General features: G+C 40.6%; 1 protein-coding gene across 4 annotated transcripts in view; it reads left to right on the forward strand.

The window, feature by feature from the left end:
* Nucleotides 1-8,244: 8,244 nt before the first annotated feature.
* The window catches only part of ZNF608 (zinc finger protein 608), a gene marked incomplete at its 3' end in the record, with an annotated part of 103,159 nt that continues 88,257 nt past the window's right edge, over nucleotides 8,245-23,146 (forward strand). For 2 of the 4 annotated variants that reach the window (XM_081131851.1, XM_081131854.1), the window contains exons 1-2: nucleotides 10,246-10,858; nucleotides 11,871-12,962. In XM_081131851.1, coding sequence (XP_080987977.1) covers nucleotides 12,054-12,962 — 909 coding nt within the window. In that variant the 5' untranslated portion in view covers nucleotides 10,246-10,858; nucleotides 11,871-12,053. Of the gene's footprint in view, nucleotides 8,511-10,245; nucleotides 10,859-11,576; nucleotides 12,963-23,146 lie in introns of those variants that run through there. The other 2 variants (XM_081131853.1, XM_081131852.1) reach the window with 2 other exon arrangements.

A 23,146-nucleotide genomic window follows, 5' to 3' on the forward strand; every position in this document is an offset into this window, starting at 1 on the left:
TATAATTAATGATAATTGTGTCCATAATTTATTAATAGACTCAGAAATACTTTCCTCTTTTATCACTAGACTTTTAGTAATGTGGAACCATGCATAGAAACATTGCTTTCTTTTTATATTCTATTCTTTTTTTTAATTACATATAATTTCTCTCACAGTGATAGTTAAATCTCATTATATTTAATGATTTATACATTTTCTGCTATAACAGTTTTATCAGTGACTCCTTGTGTTATAATCTCATTATTTCACAAAATGATATCCTATTTGTTAAGAACAGTAACTATTACCATGATTTCATCTTCTTCAATGCTCTTTTTAATCTCAGTGTCATAGCCTTCTTTGTGAAAAGATTAAACATTTTTTCTCTTCAGTTAGTTTAATTCTGTTCAATGTTGCTTATATTACACAGTGTCTTTCACTGCATGTTGCTATTTTATATAAAAATTTAATTCTGTGTCTGAACTGTTGGCTTCATTTCTACAACTCTCTTTGAATAAGACAGTAAACGTGCACTAAAGAAATCTAAATTACCAAATTTTTTTCTTCCAATATATAATATACTTTTAATAAAATATTGAATCTTCATTCCTTAATTTCTATTGAATATATTTCTACATGGGATTGATTTTTTTCTTTCTTGATTGAAATACAGTTTATATAAAAAAGTTATAAAGTGTTCGATTGAGTCCCCTAAGTGCATGTTGAAAATATAAATAGAAACATTAAGAATTTTCACCATATATGGCCTAGCAAGTAATTTTGAACTAAAGCAAGTAAACAAATAAAAACTGGAGCAAGCAAATGGTAGGAAGCAAGTCTAATCTGCTGCTTGTTTTTATGTTACAACAGTGTCAGTTGAGACAATTTTACCTTATTGGACTAATGCCAAAAATGCTCCAAAGCCAAGAGATAAACTATGTTTCTGAATAGCTCCTTCCTTATCTGAGCCTAATAGCTTTTTTCTTTTCTTTTAATTTTTAATAGAGAAATTTTCAAATATGTGTGTGTATTACATAAAGAATAATATTATGACTCCAATGTATGCACCACCAGTGTCAACAATGACCAGTCTTATGTCATTTTTAACCTCACTTTGCCACCCATTATGGTAATTTTTTTAATGGTTAAAAATTCCCATTGAGTAATAACAAAAACTGATTAAAGAAAAAATGCTGAGTCTTAGGTGCCACTTCTTCTGCTTGGCATAATATTGATCTCTGGTGAAAAATGACCACATGGGTTTTCTTTGATTGAAAAGCATTTAAATGCATTATTCTTTTAGGAAGAGAAGTTGTCCGTCACCTGCATTCGTTCTATTTTCTCTTTTCAAAAAAATGGGTGGAATTGTTGTCTGGTGTCATGTTTTAGTGGCCGTCCAGTGCAGTGGTTAAGCATCCAGGCACAGGCTAGACTCCCTACATTAAATCTTGGCTCCACCAAGATCTGACTTTGATACTTGAAAAAACGACTTGTCTTTTCTACGTCTCAGTTTCCTCCTCTGATGATAACAGTACTTATCTCATGGGGCTGCTATGAAGATTAAATTAAGAAAAGTTTCTGAACAGGGTAAGTTACACCTATATTTCCCATTATTATTCACTTTCTTGAATTAAAAACCTCTTCTAAGTTTGAAAGAGCTGTGCATCTTTAAGGCAGGTACTAACTAGTCTTTGAGGGTAATGATGTAAAATTTTAAAACATCTTTTAAAATGATCGGTAATATGTAACATCTCAATTATAAAGAAAAATGCATTGTCTCCTTTGCTTCTAAAAATGGTCTGACATGACTACTTTTCAGTATTAAATTAAAACTGTTCTAATTGAATCTTAATTTTTTAAATATCAGAGAAAAATTCTAGTCAGGACGGATAATGTTTAGAATATAAAAATTAAAGCATATGTTAGAGCAATTTGTTCATTTAACTTTTATGGGATTCTTCTAAAATCCAAGGAAACACCCTAAGTACCCAGATAAACAAAAAACATTAAAATATGGTTAGAGGAAATGTCCTCATACATTAAATTCTATTCTTAGCAGATCCCCAACATCATCATTATGTGTAAAGGTGTTTTTTAAAAAAATACAAGGTGCTTCCTTGGCTGATTTAAAAAATCTTAAAAAGAGAAGACAGAAGGAAAGAAAAGAAGGAAGGCAGGAAAAAGAGAAGAAAAGACAGGAAAAGAAAAGAGAAAAGAAGAGAAAAGCGATTAGAAAATAATTTTGGAAGAAGAGTCCCAGAACAGGCCGGCTTGGACCGTAGCACCCTGCCCGGAGCCAGCCAATCAGGACGCTGAGAACCACATTTCCATAATGATGATTGGCTGGCGGGCTGGCTCGGCGGGCCGAGGGTGGGGAGGAAGCCCTGGGCTGAGAAAACAGCAAAACCCCTTTCTGGCTTTCTGTTGTTTATCGCATACTCTCCAAGTGATTGTAGTGATTCATCCTTTAGGAAAGCTTGTTTTGAAAACAAAAGAGGCACAGTTGTTCACAACAAAAGTGATATTCAGCAGCCAAAGGAGCTGAGTATAATGGTACTCCTCGAGTTTTCTTTAAAATAAACATTAGTCTCCTGATTTTTTCCAACCAAATACGTTAAGACTTCCTAGGAGATTTATAAGGGTTTAAGTGACAGATTAGACAGGGGTTTCTACCTCTGATAAGTCACTTTGCTTTATTAATCTGTCGGCTTTGTGAAATACACACAAATAGAATGTAGTTTGTAAAATATGGGGAAATCCTTAAATTCTAGCCCCAAAAGTATGTAAGATACTTTCACAGTTAAGGGGGTTCTGTTACTCTCCCGCTCTCCTAAAAGAAGCTATATTAGGTATTTTTCCTGACACGCACACACACACACACACACGCAAACTAGAGGTACATTTACCAATGCGTTAGTATTACTCTCACAGATTTTTACACGTATATAAATAATCCACTGTAAGTCATAGAGGTTTCAAAAAATGATAAAAGGGGGAGCAGGGAAAGGGAGGCAAGGAAGGAGTAGAACTTAATGTCTGTATCTTGCTGCCTTTTGGCTCACTCCTGCTTGATGGTTGTATTTCGTTGTAGTTGTTTTACAGCCAAACAGAGCAGTGACAATATTTTACCTACAAGTTTTAAAATTTATTTTACAATCATTCTTTCCACAGACCATCTTTCTGGAAATGGGAATAATTCTATAATGCAGATTAAGCAGAAGTATTTTTCAGTCTCTCCCAGTGACCATTCCTTGGCTAGCTAACAGACCAGCCATTCAGAAGCAATTTTCTTCAGGCTGAAATTATGTGCTGACCGTAGCAGATCACTTCCCATAATAACCCTTCCCCCACCCAACGCTAAATACAATCTGTCTCCTACTCACTGTAATAACGTGCAAATGACTGTAATTTTGCAGACAAGAAACAGCCCAAAGTGAAACATGTCTAAACAGAGGTCGATTTGAAAAATCAGGGCTATTACCTAAATCTGTAAAATACATATTGTAATAAAACCAGCAATAGCAATCTCCAATAAGTAGTTAAAAAAAAAAATGTAGCTTGTGTTTTGATCTTCTTTACGCACCCGGTCTCCACTGGCATAAAAGAAAAATCCTTTTCCAGAAATGGTTTCATTACAGGCGATGTAAATTGCCTTACTTTGCTAACCAATTCACAGACCTTGCTTGGGCAGCCATTCAGATATAGTAGCCCACACCACACCACAAGGGCCTGGGCCAAGCAGAGGTAAGATTTCAGACACTTAACACTGACCTACATTGCAATTCTCTCAATGAGAGCAGTATACAAATGTTTTCCTTTAGAAGAATGTGCTGGTTTGCAATATTTTGCTTTGCAGTATTTTGCTAGGTTCTCCAGAACTGCAGGGCATAAAAGTGATGAGATGTGCTGCTTTTCCTTCTTGATTATTTTAAGATTGAGGATTGGGAGAAGGGATGGGGAACTATCTACTCAGAGGGAGAAGCACCTCCTTTCACTTTATAGGTCTTTTCTATTAAAATTCATTGTAGTCTTAAATCAGAGCATGGAAAAGTTGCTTTATGTCATTTCAATTTGTTTAGGTAAAACCGTGTTATAAAGATTTGTGAACAGTGATTATTTTCCTCCTCTTGACTGTATGGTCCCTTTGTTATATTCTACGGAATTTAAATGGAAAGTGAGCCAATAGGACATAGAAATTACCTGAAGCCCAGCCGGGCGTGGCTTAGCGGTTGAGCGTCGACCTGGGATCCAGGCTACCAGGGTTCGATTCCCGGTCAGGGCACATGCCCCGGTTGCAGGCTCTATCAATGACTCTCTCATCATTGATGTTTCTATCTCTCTCTCTCCCTCTCCTTTCCTCTCTCTGAAATCAATAAAAATATATTAAAAAAGAAAAAAAAGAAATTACCTGAAAAGTTAACACAACTGTGTTATACAGTGCATGTAAATGTCCATATTCACAAAATGTATATCAGAATGCCTGAGAGTCTTCCATGGCAGGGTGAACACCATGGGTGTCTTTCTTCTCTAACATGATTCCCCCACCCTTACCCCTGAAGGACCTGAAATGTTTTCATGTGCAGGGTCCTCTCTCTTCACTGGACACCTTCTTCTTGGCACTTTATTTTGGTCCAGTGATATTTCAGGATACTGCAAAAACATCGAATGTTTGACCAGGAACACTGCTCACTTCTTTTTGGTGACACTTGTCTAGAGATGAATATTGTTAAAAACACTCCATAGAAACTTGAGTTGGGGTTAGTAAGCATGTGTGAGAAGGTAGGGAGAGAGAGTTTTCTCTAAAAGACCTTTCAGAGGTAGGAAGTTGGGATGGTACCTGGAGGTAAAAGGAATGAAGGCCTTCTAGCATTTAATAAATCACCAATTCTATTTTCCCTAGAAACCAGGGCAGGTCACCTGCCCACTCCCTTGAGGCAGGTCTGTTCATAAGCAACCCTAGACAGATAAGAATTTTTTCTCCACAATCTTCTTGAACAGCCAAAAATTTTCTCAATATATCTAAATCAAGTTCCTTTCCCCATAAATTAAGCCCATTTCCAAGTATGTTTTATTTTTTTATAACTTTGCTTCCCACTTTTTTGCCTTGGCCTTGAGTAAATTTCATGTCAGTGTTGGCATGGATTTAGAAAATCTAGTCCCAGGTATAGACTCCCTTCCAAAAAACAAAAAATCCAAGAAATTATCTGATCCTAAATAATATACCAGAAATCAGAGGAAATAGACACCAAAAAAAAAGACCACAGAGTTTTCCTGTGTTACTGCTTGAAGCCTGGGCCTCCTCAGCATTGTGTAACTCTGCCCTTAAAAAAGAGGAAAAATCTCGTGCCAGGACCTTCTGATCAATGCAGTAAGTGCAGGGGCAGAGCTGGTCACGGTGGTTATTGGAGATGGGCCAACACCCTTTGCCTGATCCTTCTACACTATCCTCATACTCCTCCTGACCCCTCCATTCCTCCTAGGTTCACTTCCAGACAGGTCCTCCCCTCTACCACATTAAAATGTAAAATTACAAAGTGTACGTATTATACAACAGTGTACTAATATTATCAAATATATGCGTGTAGATATTAGTATGGAGACGGGTGTGTTCTGTTATCTTCATAAGAGATAAACATAAAATTGTGTTCTCTAAAACATAGTCGAACTTCCCAATTTTGTGAAGGGAGTGGCTTCAGTTTTCTAAGCTGGTAATTATCTTAGTGTCAGTCATCAATTAGCTGATAGCCCTCTGATGTCTCTTGATTGGCCCTTTTGTCAAACAACACAAAACAAACACATGCAAAGCTAGCATAACAACTGTGGTTTATCCAAGTCGCCTGGAAGAACTTGCAGGGCAGGAGATGGGGGTGGGTGCAAATGGAGTGTGGAGATGTTGGAATGGAAGGAAAATGCTTTAACTTATGGAAATGATGTGGGTTAAATATGTGACTGAGGCCCGTGTAAGCCTTAATCTTTAACCAGTGGGGTTTAGCCAAAAGATTTAAGATTTAGGGCTAGGTGTTAAAGTTAGAGTTGCATTAGATTATTTGAGTATTAAGAAGCCCATACTTTGGTTTTAGTTATACTAAATCTATGCTGCAGACCCTGTGATTTGCTTTTACCAAGAGATTATGATGGAGGAGTGCTTTTACCCTTTTCCAACTTCACCAGGTCTTATTTTTCTATGCCTTTTGAAGTCGGGTTGTTTTAAGAGCTAACCATTGATTTTTCCAAACTGTTATAACATATGGGGCAGCCACAGACTTCGAAAGGCTGAAATATAGATGATACTCCAGGGAAACAGAAAGTGCTCAAGAGTGATCTGGTCCTTTGAGGAACCAGTTTTCTAAAAGAAGAAAAACTAGAAATCACCATATGGTACTGTATTATTGTCTTTGGGACATACACAAATTGTAAAAGCTGCACATTAAAAAATATAAAACAAATAGCAAAACTAAAAATGGAAGGTGAGTGGATACCAGATATCTAATTTGCCCTATTTTATTTGTTAATGTACAGCTTTGATTTGAATACAAATCTATTTAGGGAGACTTAAGGACTATTATGGATTGTATTTCTCTAGTTAATATACCCTAGAAAAGGTGGAAACTGCTCTTACTGTTTGCAGCATCACATCATCTTGGGCTGTGAAACAACTAATTGGCATTTTTTTTATGTGTGAACTAAATATACTGAAAGCTGAAAAATGAGTCAGTAGACATAACTTAAAACACATGACAAATATTTTTATTGATCCACAGTTATTCCTGACTATTTATGTCATGAGAGATCTTCTGCTAGCAGTAATTCACTTTATATGTCCATTTGACTCAGTTAAGACAGTCTTAAATTACAATTGTTACGTGGAAGTTACAATCCCAGTAGTGCTGGATCTTTAATACTTGGGATCACGATGCTTTCAATTAAATTCAGAGCACCTTTTGACGTTAGTATTTCCATATTATAGCTCCTTAAAGTACTGGAAAATAAAAATTAAAAAATAAAAGTGCTCCAAAGGTTTAATATATACAAACACATTAGCTTAAGTATATTAGCTGTTACAGTACAATACTGAACGTACTTCGTATTAACCTCTCTTATCCTGTGACCTCAGAGTCCTATTAACTTGGTTGCTGGCATTTGTCCGACAATAAATTCTAAAATATTTCTGTATCCTTGGTGGATTGTCCTCTGTAGCAGTCAGAGGATTTTAACACCCCCCTCTTCCCAAGGTAGGGTTAAATATTTGGGGGAAGGGAAACTCTGACAACCGTGGGTTTAAAAATACCGACTGGGACTGTTTAATGGGTTAATCTTCCTAGTATATTTTACTTCTCACAAATAGATTTTAAAAAAAAAAATGAGGCTGTCCCGAGGTGTGACTATGGTTGGCTGAGACCTTATTTTATTTTGTATTTTTTTGAACCGCTTAGGGCCAGGTGGGAAAGATTTGTTACTAATTCCAGGGAAGAACCATTCACTTAGTGGCGGTTAAATGGTTGCCAGCGGTCGCGCGTCAGTGCTGGTAGACCAGAAGACTGGAAACAAAAGGGTTACTTGTTTCCCCACCACCGCCTTTACCCCCAGATCGATTTTTCTTATTTAATCAGCGAGTAAAAAGAGAGACACAGGGAGAAAAAAAATGGAAGAAGGGCAAAGTGGTGGGGGAGGGTTGCAAGCCAGAAGCTGCCACACAGAAAATCAGTCTTGGGAGTTCGCGCTGCCGAGTCCTTGGAACAGGGAAGGGAAGCCAGCAAAACGCTCGCAGTCATTTCCACGCAGCAGCCTCCCTTTTCTCTTCGCTACGCGCTAGTGCCTCATTTGGCTTCCCTCTGCCACCGAGAGATCACATACATTATTTCCCCCCAGATAACACAATCAAACTCGTATTTACCGACATCCTCTCCTCGCAGCCTGTTTGAGATTTGTTTTAATAAGTGTTTTATGTGAATGATGTAGTAATTGAAATGGGCGCACCGTTTTTTTCCCCTTCTTACTGCAGGAGGCTCCTCTACCTCAATCTGGTTGGAAAATAAAACGCTTTGTCTCCACAACCACCCCCCACCGCACCCCCACCCGCTCTCAGTGTGTGTTTTATACGTGTGTATTTCTCAACCCCCTACAGTAGCCAAGAGAAAGCAGCTAGCCAATGAGAGAGCCCAGTTTCATAAAAGCTGCTCTCTGATTGGCCCGATGCGAAAGGGCAATGGGAACAAAGAAAAGTCCCTTTCAGGTATAGAGGCTGAGAGCTCCTTTTGCTCCACTCCCCCTGTGTGTGTTGTGTTTCAGTCCTGATTTCAGTGTTGCAGAACAAGCTTGTGTGTGTGCACCAGGGGGATTTTTGTTTTCTTTTTTTATTTTAATTTTTGCTTTTAAAAAAATACACAGGACAGTCTGTGACATTTGATGGTCCATCTTCTTTAATAATAAATTTGTTGAAGAGATTATAATTTCCAAAATAAAGCGGCTGCAACCAAACACATTCAATGCAGTTAGAAGGAAAAGGTCAACTCGATCCAATACAGACCGTAAGTACGGTTGCGTGGTGTGTCTCTATATAGCACTTAGCGGGGACTTCATGTAGGGGAATGTGCGAGTTTTATGCATTGAAATGAGGAACGAGTTACAGGGTTTGGTTTTTGCACTGAGAACAACCACCCAAGAAGGGTGAATTTTAGCCAGTGGAGGGTGAAGCATTTGTAACTTCTTCACACAAATTAAGCTTGACTGGGCACTCGGGGTAACTTAGAGTAAATTACCTTTTGGGCTCTAACCCAAGGAGAATAAAAGTGACACAGTTACATATCCTGATCCGCAGTGTCCATTCTGGGGCTCACCTCTCCCCCTCCCTCTCCTGTCCTAGTTGGGCAAGACCTTCTTCCAAACCGAGCCAGGAAAATGGGGGCAAGGGCAGAACAAGACGATTTCAGTCTCCTGTCACATCCTGGTGCCCAGTAATTTAATATTAAACAAGGGAATAGTCACCCATTACATGTAATGGTTATAATTACCATTTTCCACCTTTAAAAAGAGCAAGCAGCAAAAACACCATTAAGAAAAAAAAAAAAGCCCCACCCAACCCAAACAAACCCACAAATAGTAACAATGGTGTGTTTATTACAGGACCTGGCTTGGAAGCTAGCAAAATATTTTTCTTTGTTTAAGACAGGAGGGGGTTCCCTAAAACCAAAGTAACTTAGAGGTGTCCTCCGCCGTCGCCCCGGCGTCCCTATCCCTGGCCCCTTGGGAAAGCCTACAAATTGGAGATAAGTTGAGGAAAGGTTTATAAGGTGTTTCTTTAAAACATCTGCTTTGCTCTCGTGCTCATTACATTTCACTCCTTCCGAACTTCCGAGAGCCTAGATCTGCGAGAAATGTTTCACATTCATAACTTGTAGCTGCGCCCACTGCAGGGGGTGGATGGGTAGGCGGCGGTGGGGAGAGTGTGTGCAGGGGGAGGGAGCGGAGAGACCTTCAGCTTTTTTTTTTAAAGACCAGATCAGTATTTTCTTGATACGCTTGTCACCATTTTTGTTCTCACGACAACCAATTGAGCCCTTGATCCTCACGTGATGTGAAAGGCTTGCACTGTAACAAAATCGCTCCTTTTAGATGGTTGGTTGTTGCTAACTCGCCCATCCCCCTCTCTCAGCCCCGACATTTCCAGCAAAGCGACTCTCCACTTCCAATCCATCAACAATTCATTACTGCTTTTAGCTTCCAAACGCCAGCTAATTAAAAATACTAAGCCAAGCTCCGGGGCCATCTGACTAAACACAGGAGGGGGTGGGCGAAAGAGGAGGAGGAGAGAAAAATAAATAAAAGGGAGACGCACCGTTTGCCGCGACTATAAATGGGGAAAACTGTCCTGGAAAAGGTCGCCTTAAAAAAAATCTTTTTTTGACTCTAATTATCGAATTACCGCCTGACTGATTGGCTTGAGCGACAGCGGATTTTTCCCCCTCGGGGACTATACTAGGAACTCGGTTCCTTTTTCTTAAAACAACATAAAACAGGAAAACATCACATCCTTTAGGTTCCGAAGGCTGAAGCAATTTTAAACGCCGTTATTTTCCCTTCCCCGCCCGCCGCCCCCCGCCCGGGGCGAAAGCTGTTGCGCTGGTTTATCTGCTCCCCGAATCGTCTGCTCCCCTCCCCCCCCTTTCTTTCTCTCCTCCGGCTCCCTTCTCATCCCATCCTCTCTTCCTCCTCCTCCTCCTCCTCCTCCTCCCCCTCTCCTTCCCCCTCCTTTCCTCTTAAGTTAGTTCAAGAAATCAAATCTGTCAGGACGGGCGGAAAAATGCCACTTCCCGACTAACAGGCGGAATCCAGCCCAGATTTTCAGTCCTTTCTTCTTATTCTTTCTTCCCTTTCACTAATTTATCCCGATGTTAGCACATTCTGTCTTGTTACTAGCGGACGCCTGTAGGTTTGCTACATGGGATCATTACTTACTGATCACGGTGACTGAAGTCTGGAACTGAAGGCGGAATGAGAAGTTGGGAAAACTTTTTTCTCTAAGCTCTCTCTTTTTTTTAAAAAAAAACAAACTATTATTCTCGATGCTTGTTAAGAGGAAAAAAAAAACCTTTGGTGCTTCTGTTGTGAATGTGAAACATTATCTTCCAGCTGTACAGTGACACTTTTTTTTTTTTTTTTTTAAGGAGAAAAGGACTCCTGATCCGTTTGCCAAAAGGGGGGTGGGGAGGTGGAATAATGTTATCGAGTGATTATTCTGGCTGAGATGTGTTGTTTGGTTTCTTCCTTCTTGATCATTTGGTGTTTAAGTAAAATGAGGCACAGGCTTGTTTGCCGAGTGGAGTGGGAAAGGCATTTTGATTTGCTGGCCTAATTAAAAAATGATAAAGGATTAAAGGTAAGCAATGTCTGTGTGTGTATGTATATTTATTTATTTTTCTTGACAATCAACTGTTAAAAAGGGGCTGATCCCTTTAAAAACCGTTTTAACTGATCTTTGTCAAACACACACTCATTTGCGGTCATTGAGGCCACCTTGGCGCAGATCACTTAAAGTGTATGTCTTAATCAGTTTCCCTGTACAGTCAGTAGCACCATATTTAACAGATTGAGCAAGTTTGTGACCTAGGACTATGGTAGAATTGTTTAGATGTATTTATTTATTTTTTTATCGAAAGGAAGATATTTCACTTTTTATTTAACACTCTTTTTCATAGAGAAATGCTCTTAAAGATGTGTATGTGTATTTCAAGAATATAATTGTATAAACTGTTGGGGAAGAAAGGATAGGAGGGGAGGGGATGTATATGGGGGGGATTATTGGTTGTTTTTTCTGTTCCTTACTGGGAACAAAAACCAGATTGCCCAGACAATTTGTAAAGAGAAGTAATAAAATTAGAAATAAGGAAAATTTAGCAACATCATTCTGAAACTAACCTCAGAGAACTTCCAGGGTCTGGTCTTTTAAACTGCAAGATCTAGGACATGTTTAGGGATGTTTAAAGCCGTGTTCCTCCCTCTTGTCTGAGTGTTCAAGCTGTGTCTCTGGGGTTGAGATATCACTTGTATGAGAAAAAAAATCTTAAGCTCTTTCCTTTTTTTTTTTTTTTAAACCTTTCTGAAATGGACTCAGATCCTTAAGATATTTTAATGCCTTTTAAAAAGTGATTATCTTTGTGTTGTTGCTAAAGGGACTTTCTTTTTAAGCTACTGTAAAATGCTTACTGTCATGGGTATGTTTTTTGGGTTTGGTTATTTTCCTTTATATCTGATATTGGACTGTGGAGACAATACATGAGCCACCTTACTCTCCATCCTTCCCTGTACCCCTTACCAACTCCCCAATATTAATCGTTTTTTATTCTGGTAACACCCAGACAAGAAATATTCGAATTTTCCCCCCTTCACAGGAAAAGGTGGACCTGGACTGAAGGGTGTAAAATCCCTGGACACATTCCTGGGGCAGGAAAAAGAAGAGGAAGATTAGAAGATTTTTTTTTCCCTAAGAGAAAGCCCAGCGGAGCTAAACGAATGTCCCCTCATCTCCAAAGGAAAGTTCATCGGATTTTTATTCTAGAGAGCTCATCTTCAGGATGTCAGTGAACATTTCTACTGCAGGCAAAGGTGTGGATCCAAATACGGTTGATACTTATGACAGTGGCGATGATTGGGAAATCGGGGTTGGAAATTTAATAATTGATTTGGACGCTGATTTGGAGAAGGACAGACAGAAATTTGAGATGAATAATTCCACCAGTACCACTAGCAGCAGCAACTCTAAGGATTGTGGAGGTCTGGCCTCCAGTGGGGCCGGTGCTACCGCAGCCTTAGCTGATGGCCTAAAATTTGCTTCTGTTCAGCCCTCTGCTCCCCAGGGGAATTCACACAAAGAGACCAGCAAATCAAAAGTGAAAAGGAGTAAAACTTCTAAGGATGCTAATAAATCTCTGCCTTCTGCTGCCTTGTATGGGATTCCCGAGATCAGCAGCACTGGCAAGAGGCAGGAAGTCCAAGGGCGCCCTGGAGAGGCAACTGGCATGAATTCAGCGCTGGGTCAAAGTGTGAGCAGCGGCGGTGGCGGCGGCAACCCAAACAGCAACGGCACCGGCCCCGGCACCTCCGCAGCCACCGCGGGGGCGGCCTCCTGCGGGAAAAGCAAGGAGGAGAAGCCAGGTAAAAGCCAGAGCAGCCGAGGCGCCAAGCGGGATAAGGATGCGGGGAAATCCAGGAAGGACAAGCACGACCTGCTTCAGGGCCACCAGAATGGCAGTGGCGGCCAGGCCCCTTCTGGGGGGCACCTCTATGGCTTTGGGGCCAAGAGCAATGGAAGTGGCGCGAGCCCCTTCCACTGCGGGGGCGCTGGGAGTGGCAGCGGCGTGGCTGCAGGGGAAGTTAGCAAAAGCGCCCCGGATTCAGGGCTCATGGGAAACTGTATGTTGGTAAAGAAGGAAGAGGAGGAGGAGGAGAGCCACAGGCGAATCAAGAAGCTGAAAACGGAGAAGGTAGGATCGAGTCGCCCTTCTAGATCTCCCACTTTCCTCTTTGTGTGCATTCGTGTGGGTGTGTGCGAGGGGTGTGCCTCTGCGTGCCTTACACTTCTTATTTGTGCTTTTGGTTCCTTGTGAGATTCCTGTTACATGCATCCTTTCCCTGAACATTTGGTGTGGGGGAGCTTACTTGGGTGCGGTGTTTTGGGTGCAGTGTTCAGCTCTTGCTTCTACAGCTGCTGCTGTTGCTGCTGCTGCTTGTGGTGCTTGTGGTGCTAGTGTTTGGTTCCCCAGGTGGGAGGGCCTGCGTGTTCTAAGAACCTTTTGCCCTGCAGAAGCCTCCTGGCCAGTCAGCCAGTTGTGGTGTGCTTTTAATAGAAAACCTGTGCATGTACCCACTTGACTCTTGTCCTGGTTTCTCCCTTAAGGAGAACTGTCTTCTGTTTTAATTTACATGTCCTGGTATTTCTGGTAATGTGTCCTTAGGTGCAGGGTTCATGGCCCCTCCCTGGAGAGGTATGTCAAGGATGCTAATTTACACTCCACTCTCCATCCATTTATTTTACTTTCTCCAGAAAGTCAAAGGATCTCATCTTTGGATAGGTTTCTTTTATTGGTTCTGAATTAAACCCCAACCTTGCTGTCCTTGGGTCATTGATTTCATAACTGTGTAGAAAGACTGGAATTCTTTTGGTGGATGCTAGGTAGGAATCTACCCTTGTTCTTTCGCCCAGATTTTAGCTGTAGATTTAAGAGTGTTATCACTTGGATTCCTAGTTTGACTAGGGAGCTGAAAGGTTGGTTTAAAAAAAAAAAGTGAAATAGACTTGGCAGATTGGTGTTCCTGAAATGTGCAAACATAGCCAAAGGATACTAGAATTATGTGTTTCATTTGAGCAGTGGGGATGGTGAACTTAAACAATTTGGACCCTTCCTCCCATCTTTGTCATTGTCTTCAAGTCTAGTTAGACATTGCATTTAAAAAACAGCCCCCAGTGTTCTGCTGCTTGGTGCTGGAGGCCTGTGACTCACTGGTCTGGTGATCATTGTGCATTGAGTAATGTCCCAGGACTGAAGGTGCTCTGTCCACTGCGCAGGTTGGGAGTGAGCTGGGCGTGTGAATGATGTTTTTATGCAACTAATCTTCAGATTGATTCTACAGGTTGTGTCTTGCAGAAGCAAAATTCATATCATGTGTTTTGTGGCATGGTTGTTTGGAGATATGCTTATTAAATAATTTGATTTTTGCTATTTCTAACTTGATGAGAATTGTAAGATATCTTTGGATAATTATTTTTTGTGTACAGTTATTTACTGCTCTCTACTTAAACCTTTATACTTCTGTGTTTGTGTTTAAGATTTAAGTTGGAGTACAGGAATAAAGTTTTGATTTGATGATTTTAGAAGTTGATAAAGTGTAGATAATGCCAAAATCGCAAAAACCCTCTGGACACTTATTTGTGTCCCCTTGGTCAGACAGTATTTTAGGTTGATGGGTTTCAATGGAATTTTTTAAATCCCAGGTTTTAATTCTTATGTTTAAATGTGTAGTTTTGCATAATTTCTGCTAAAAGGCCTTCTGAAATCTTATTACTTAGTACAGTAGGGCATTTACTTTTGTTGCCAATAGTCTTCAAATTGCAGTTCTAATCTGCTCTAACTATCTAGATGAATTGCCCTAATCCAGTGCTCACAATGGCTGTGGTTAAGGAGTCAGAGCCATTTGATTGGATTCACTGCTGCGTGGAATGTGGGAGGTACTGCCCTTTTGCATTCCCCTTAGCCTTTTAATCTTCCAGCCAAATGTTCACATTCAACAATTTTGTTTAGCTGGCAATCGGAACATTTCAGTATCTCAAAGGCTGCTGTCATGGCAACTGAGATTAGAGCGCGGTGTCGGTTCTCCAGTTTTTGTGTTCTTTTCACTTTCCAGTCACAGAGGAAACTGGATGAAGAATGGAAGAATTAAATTATTCATATCCATGCAACTCATCTTCAGTCAGAGCAGTATAAATGTGATCATATGAATTACGTAAATGAAGAGCAAACAAGTCATGATGGGCCTGGGGTAGAGGAGGGGAGAGAGCTCAGTGCATTTCGATTCACTCCACTGCCAACCCAAGTCACTGGTGTTGGCACACGGGCACTTCAGGGATGGCTCCCAGGGGCTTGAATCCTGCAGTGTTGGCCGTTCTCTGTCAAACTGGGGTGTTGGCTCAGGAATACTGTTCCATCAGGCTTTCTTCCCCACCCCCACCCCACCCCAGAAAGGCTTCTCTTAAGCATGCTCTCATCCTTGGCACACAGATATGGCACTCCCCTGCACAGATGCCAGCCAGGAAACTAACTTTTAATTCCACTAACTTGAGGTTGTGTAAATTAGACTTCACTTTCTGATGATAGGAGGATACCTATTTAGGAGGTAAAGATTTAGTAGGACAAGTGTCACCTGACAAAAATATTTCAACACTGAGACATCTTTGAGACAGGTTTTTTGATGTTTGGTATAATGTTTTAATTTCAGTCTTGCTTGATTTTCTGTGTTTGTGAAGAGTAAGTGCCTCAAAAGTGAAGATGATTAATTTTCAGCAATCAGATGTGGCTCAGGATGGGCCAAAGGGGCGGGGGGGTGTATGTGTATGTGCTTTTTTTTCCTTTCTGGTTCACAGGAGATTCATAAGACTGGCTGTCACCGGTTAGTTTTCACAGCATGCTTAAATGTCTATTTTTGGTGTGTTTATTCTGTTTCTTCACTATACAGAGTCATGTAAAACATGATAAATTGGACCTTATGAAACCTAATTAAATCAATGATTGTTCTACTCCTTTATGTGGAAACCACAAGTATGTTGTAAAAGTCACCACTCCCTTAATACGTGAACAAAATCAAAACATGCCATAATTCTAAGATGTTTGAGCTCTATTTCTATAGCCCATTTTGTGGTTAAGCCACCAGTGACATGTCTGAATAAGTAGATTTGACGGGTTGGCTTTTAGTTGTTAAAACCTGCTTCTGCCCCTTCCCCCTCCTTTCTTTTGAAGCATAATAGCTTGTGTTGAGGCTCTTCAGCATGCATCCTCCTTAGCTGTCTTAACAGTTTTGACTTATCAGACACAGGCATTCGGCTGGGCTAAATAGTTAGTGTTACATGGGTTTATTTGATCACTGTAAAATTCAAAAAATACATAGGTGATTTCTTAAAAACAACTGATACTTAAATAGACACGAAAGGCAAAGGAGATCTTCTAATTGTCTTGGGGTTCTGACTACTCAGTACATATTCAGAAAGGTGATTATTTCTGCAATATCATACTGCTTTCACTAAGCTGGTCCTTAACAGCCTAAAAGGTGGTGTCTACAAATGGACCTGTCTATAAAGGATATCATTCATTGTATTTTATTCTCTTGTAGAGGCCTTTTAACACTTCACTAGGGAATTCTGGCACATTTTCTAAGTGAGCATGAGCAGTTTAAGAACATGTTTTGATTAATGAGTTTGGTGGGTGATATGCTTCTCCCCTCAAATATAGTGCCCCCTACAAATTCTGCTTAGAGAGTGCAGTTTATCTACTGTGAAATAAAAGGGCAGAAAGGTCACTTGCTATAATTAAAGAACAAAGTCCATTGTTGTCAGACAGCAAACTGTTTTGAAAGCTACACAAGGGATTTAGCTGTTAAAAACGTTGGTAACTAAGGGTGGCTCCCAATCAGCATTGATCCAGCTCCTTACTTTTCTATGGGCTTCCTTGGAGGGTGACATGGCTTTTGAGGTGGGTGCAGAGGGGCTGCCCTTTCCCCAAGGAAGTTTTCTGTGAGAACCCATGCAGCTTGGAGAATTTGTATGACTTGGCTTCTGAGCATAGCGTTTGAAGTCTGCTGGGTTTGCTGGAAAGACTTAAAAAATCTGCACAACTGATCAAGATTGTGCTAAAAGGAGATAAATAATGTTTAGCAACTTTTAATAACTTTGCAAATAGTCTGTAAAATAGGTGGGGGGTGGGGTGGGGAAGGAGGAATTGATTGTCCAGATGTCATGAGGTTAAGATTGCTCTTCAAGTGAAATTGCTTGGCTGCAAGATGGTTTTAATTAGAGTGTTATAAAGACTTACTTTTCCTAAGCAGCATTTTATAGTTAGTAAATGAAATGTATGCCGAAAGTGCTAAGCAGAAATCTCCCTAACCACAGAGGTGTTCCATAACCAGATTCAAACAACATGGAAAGGACCATCTGTTCTTCGTTTCCAGCATGAAAAACAAGGATTGAATGGCTGAGATTTGCTCCAATTTTGACTGTGTCTGTGTGTGTGTTTTTTTTAATTTAAAAAAGTTCACCTGGTACTTCATAGAAACTTGAAATTGCAGTAATATGAGCAACACTGTGAAAACACATGTTCCTACATTTATTCTAACCAGTTCCACTTTTATTTAAAAGATTTCCAGAAGCCCAGCCATTGAACACTTTCTAATGGTTATTCAGTTCCTGCAGGCAATCACAATGAGGGGTCAGTGCTTCAAAAGATCTAACTTATTTAGCCAGTACCTGAATTATTCTGTCAATTTTCTCCCTGGAGGCAAGGAGAGCAAAGGCTCTCACAGGCGAACTCTGGTTGCGTTTATCGGTTAATCTAATTGTAGGTGATAGGGCTGTGGACTGGTGTTTACTACATAGAGACCCTACTCTCCTTAAGAGCTGTGGTCTAGGATAGTTGATAACGAGGCATATATTCTTTTAAGGATGATAACTTTCGAGTCCTTGACTTTTAGATTCTGCCTTTTGGTTCTGGTTTTTAGTAAGAGCCCTGGGTAAAACATTATCCGGCCTTTGTTTGAGGTCTTTTATAGAAGCTAATGACTGGGCTTGTGCCTCCCTGAGATAAATGACATTATCTCTGAGTGGGCTGACAGGAAACAGACATGTTAATGGTGGAGCTGCGGGGAGGATCTGCTCGGGTTCTGACAAAAGAGTGGAGAAGGGACCCCTGGTTGTGGTCGTTAACACAATGCATTCTTGGTCTTCCTAAGAGGGAGGCCCTTGATAATTGGAAAGTTATTTTAGCCACAAGCACTTAAATCATAAATCTGCTACTCCTAGTTCCTCTGCATTCTTAAAAGTAGCAAAGTAATGTGTTTTTTGTTAACAAGTGTGCGACCTGGTTTTGTAAAAAGGTGGCATCTCTAGGCTGGGTGGTAGTGACATTTGGGAGAGCTGTGCTTCTGTCTTTATCAGATGGGTCCTGTCTTTGTCTTTCATCATTCTCAGTCATCCCTCTACTTTAATAAAGCAAAAAAGTGGGCCCAAAAGCTAAAAAGAAATAATTTTTATACTTGAAGACGTTTCATGGAAGGAGGGATAAAATCCATTTTTTATAAATGGGGGAAAAGATTTTGCTCAGTGATTTGAATGTGATGAAACCTGCCTTTTGAAGTGTATGTTTAAAAAGTCATGGGTATAATTGAGTTTCAATGCAGTTTAAACTCTGCTTCTTGAACAGAGATAATTGCCGTGTTGAACACACTCTAGAGGTGTAGAAGAGGTGGAAGGATCATGTTATTCTATTCTTTAATACTGAGCACTGGAAGTTTTTCATAGTAATTACTGTAGCACAACATAGTTTTGATTGCCGGCACTCTGAACTTGCCAGGGATCCTGAACATCAAGGGTTTTGCTTGAATACTAAATAGTTTGTTCCTAAATTACTTATTCTTAGTATAACATTCTTATAGAACATGGAAGGCAGAACTAAGGAATACTGGGCTATCCTTCTTAGCAACATCATAGTGGAAATAACCTTTCTTCACTAGGATTGTTGTCAATAAATAATAATTCCCTCTTGATCTGTACATTTAAGCTTATAGGTAGGGAAAGAGAACAAGAATGACTGAAGTCATCATTATAGACTAACGTAGGGATCGTACTGGCGCCCTGTGATCCTCATATTGCATAGATGTGTGCACATAAATGTTGCAATTGCATGCTGGGTTGGGAGTGGATTGAGAGTATTGAGTTAGTATGAGCTTTCTTTTTTGAAAAAGTGTCCCTGTTGATTTTATGTTCCATTCTTCTGCAAGGTAAATGAGTCCATTGGTGTCCAATTCTCTCTCCCAGCTGAAGTTTCACTAGTGACTCTGTTGCAAGTTCTTTTTAAGATAAAGGTTTTGGCAGTTGGAACAAAGTTTTTGCAACTGAATGAAAGGTTATTAAACTAGTCAGTCAATTGACTGGCATTTGGGCTGTTTGTAATGTTATTTTGAAAGGTCCAAGGAGAGTCAGGAGATGGGCACATTGCTCCACAAGCTGAGATCTGTATACCTTCTTAAATTTTTGTTAGAACTGCCTTTGGGTTTTGCCTGAAGAACTGAAGTGATTACAAAGCAAATACCTCCTATATATTGATAGGTCAGTAGGCCTTGAACTACGTGGTACTCATCTGGTATTCAGAAGGCTTCCCTCCTCTCAGCTCCCCTCCCCCAGTTAAGCTAAATGAAAATCTAAAAACATATATTGTAGTTGTAAAAGACAACTAAAAGGGAAGGGTGTTTCAGTTAGAACAAGTGGGTTTGGAGGGATGAATAACTACCAGTGCTGATTTCTCAAAGCTACTCCCTTTCTCACCCCCCCAGGTTGATAATTATTCACTGTGACATTCTAGCTCAACCACTGAGCTTTTTTGCCTCCTGGGAATCCTCATTGTCAGCTAGCACCTTAAGAAAAATGTGCCTACAGGGACATTTAGGCATATTCCAATAATGCCATATGAGTGTAGCTTTTACAGTTTAAAAATATATTGATTATATTTTGTGTTGTACATAATGATTTTAGAAAGCAGATATTTAGGTTGTGGAATTGGCTTATTATGTTAACCGGAGAGCAGATGGCATGGTGCCACAGACGTATAATTTTACTTAAAGGGACTTTTAAGGTTTTGATGTGTTTTCTTTTCCTCTTATTTCCCTGATGGCTTCTTTTTATTGAAGGGTAACTTAAGGAGACCTGGTAGCAATTTTACTGCCTTCCCCTGACAGTTTGAAATAATAGCTTCGTCTTTGGTTGCACTGATCTCCTACCAGTCAACTTGATTCTGGTTTTTGTCATGTGGCAGTGAATTAAAAAAAAAAAAAAAAAGTGTTTGTAGTACATTTTAAGAAATGGACTCTTTTATATGCTTCAATTAGCAACAGACGACAAAGTTCCAATTGGTCACACTTTCATAAACTCCTAGAAGTCACTGTTCGTCCTTTTGATTAAAGAAAACTCCTGGTTGGTTTCTTGGGAAAGCACATCTGGCCCTCGGGCTGCTTTAGGTACACCTTTTTGTCTTTCACATTAGTCACTGAAGGTGCAAAGGTCATGTCTAAGTTGTTCCTAGTTAGGTTAGCGAGCCTTCTCCATCCAGAAGGGCTGTCCTCTTGGTGGTTGCTACACCCACCATGTGTTTGAATTCACTTGGTGGAAAAGTATCATTTGCTTCTATGCCTAGATTTTACAGTTTTACCCATTCTTCCCTTAGAACATCAGGATGAGTTGGAAAGCATCTTCTTTTTTTTTTCCCCCCAAAGTGTGCATAAGCCAGACCAGATTCCTTCTGGATTTCCTGTCACCTCCTTGGCTGATTTTTATGGATGGCTCATGTTAAAAGCAACAATAATGTTTGAATTGGAAGGGTTGAAGCCTCGGGTTTTCATTCTTCATGGAGAACTGTTTATTTGTGTGTGGTTCACCACAGTACATGGATAATGCTATCAAATCTGTGCTTTATTATAGGCTTATGACTAGCACAGCAGCACTTCAGTTATGTGTTTCTGCGTTTTAGTTCTTTGCCAATTCTTTTGTGATGGAAATGAAATTAGAACTGAATCTTTGCAGCCAAGGGGAAAATAAGCACAACAAATAGAAATTGTCCCTTGAGCCAGTTCAGAAGTAAGCAGTGGTGATTTAAAGAACAAAAATTTTTCAAAGTAAGTGCAACATGCAGAAAAGTACTTCATTTAACTTTCCCGTGAAGATCGCTGGAAGACGAGCCGACCACTTGGACAAATGGAGGCCGCTCCAACCACCAGGGTTTATCCCTTTATATTGTTTCACATCTTAAGTAACTGGAAAGCGGTTCACGTTCCCAAACCCTGCAACTGCTTTGAAGGTGGAACCGGAGTAAGTAAGATTGTTCGCTTCTGCTCCCCAAAGGCAACAACAACATGATTTTAAAACAGAGCGGTGGGGCTTTTCCGCATCAAACTCCATTTGGCCAATTGTCTGCGTGTGCATTCCTCGCCCAAATCCTTCACCAGCCTCTCCCGACGCCGCGGCAGATGCCAGACAGCGAAGGAGAAAGCGAGCAGCTGCTCGCAGGGCCGCGCCGCTGTGTGCGCGGCAATCTGCTCGCCCTTCTCCCCGCCCCACCGAGAGGAAGGACCCCCCGCCCGCTGCCGCGCCCTCCAGGTTACCAGCCCGCAGGTTTATCCTCCCCGGCCCTCTGGTTTATTCCAAGGCCCGCTTCATTGTTTCCCGGCTGGAGCAGGGGGAGACCCGGGCCGGGGGCGTGGCCCGCTCGGGCCCGCGGGCCGGGGGCGCGCTCCCCGTGGGGGGCCGCGGGGCCCGCAGCCGCGGCCCGGGAAGCGCCCTCCTGCCTCGGCGGACCCGTTTATAGCCCCGAGCGCTGTAAATCTGTCAGCTCTTCCCGAAGCCTTCACCTCTTTCTTCATTTGCTCCAGCTTCTAGTTTGACAACGTTCCCCTGAGGCGGAATTCTAATCTGCTTCCAATTAGTTGCAAAATGTGACTGAAATTTCCACATTATGACTGCTGTTTTACTTGCACGCACACATCTAGAAACAAATTAATGCTCTTGAATATTTATTTTTTGAGCCCTTGGATTTACTTTAAGAGGGAGAGTTTCCAACTGTGTGGAATGACTTCCAGGACTTGTATTTTTTTCCTCAAAGCCCTTGTATAATATATACATATATGTGTGTGTGTGTGTGCATATATATATATATATATATATATATATATATATATATATGTATATTAAAGCACAACTAGGGTGGGGTCCTCCCCATCTCTTAATAAGCCTTTTACATCTTTTCAAGATTTCTCAAAATGTATTACACATGTTTAAGTTAAACAACTACATTTTGTAGTATTTCTAAAATAAACAAAACAAGGATGTTTGCCCAAGTTGAATGGAGGGGTCCTGATGCAGTGTTTTACTAGAACACAAATACACACAAATTTACTTCTAAATATAGCTTAAGTATTTTTGGCCAAAACACAAAAGACTTGTTACACACTTTTAAAATTCTTTCATTGGATGTTCAAAAGCTATCAGCCGAAATAAACAAATTGGCTTAGCAAATACAAGGGCAGTGCAGTGTTAAAGATGTCCCAGTGGGCTCTGGTGTGCCTAGATCCTGGGCACGCCCTCTGGAGCAGGCCCTCTGGAAGCTGTTGGGACCTGTGGGCTGCAGTAGGCATGGCCAGCAGTTTCCGGTGACTTCACACGTTCCACTGTGAGGACAGTGTGCTGGGCTCTGAGTTTTGAGAGTGGTTCAGCTTTGAGGGAGATCAGTACTCCAACTCTATTTCCTCCTTTTCAGTGATTAAATTTAATTAATTAATATTATTTTTAAATCCTCACCCAAGGATATTTTTTCCATTGCTTTTCAGAGAGTGGGAGGGAGAGAGAGAGAAACATTGATGTGAGACACGTTGATTGGTTGCCTCCCACACATGCCCCGACTGGGGCTTGGGGATCGAGCCTGCAACTGAAGTATGTGCCCTTGGCCGGAATCGAACCTGGAACCCTTCCAGGCTCTAGCCAACGCTCTAACCACTGAGCCAAACTGGCTAGGGCTTCAGTGATTTTTTTTAAAACAAAGATACTGATCCACGTAATTATATGTAAATACTAGAGTTCTTTAAGTCTTGGTTGCTAAGTTTCAGTTTAGCTTAATTTATTACTTGCCTTAAAACGATTTTTCATGTACTGGCAAATTTTAGTACCAAGGCAGTGGTCTCTGGCTCAGTCTTTGCAGAAAGGTGGTACTCTTAAGTTAAAGAATGTAAACAGCCAAATTTACTGGTGCATTTTATAGCACTGTTCAGTCCTGGGCATCTAGGCAGATTGATATCAACAGTAATAATAGGCTTTAAAGAGGTGTGAAGAATTTAATTGATGGTAAAATGGTTATGTTGATCACAT

Source organism: Miniopterus schreibersii (genome assembly GCF_964146895.1).
Source record: "Miniopterus schreibersii genome assembly, chromosome: 3".
Classification (NCBI taxonomy): domain Eukaryota; kingdom Metazoa; phylum Chordata; class Mammalia; order Chiroptera; family Miniopteridae; genus Miniopterus; species Miniopterus schreibersii.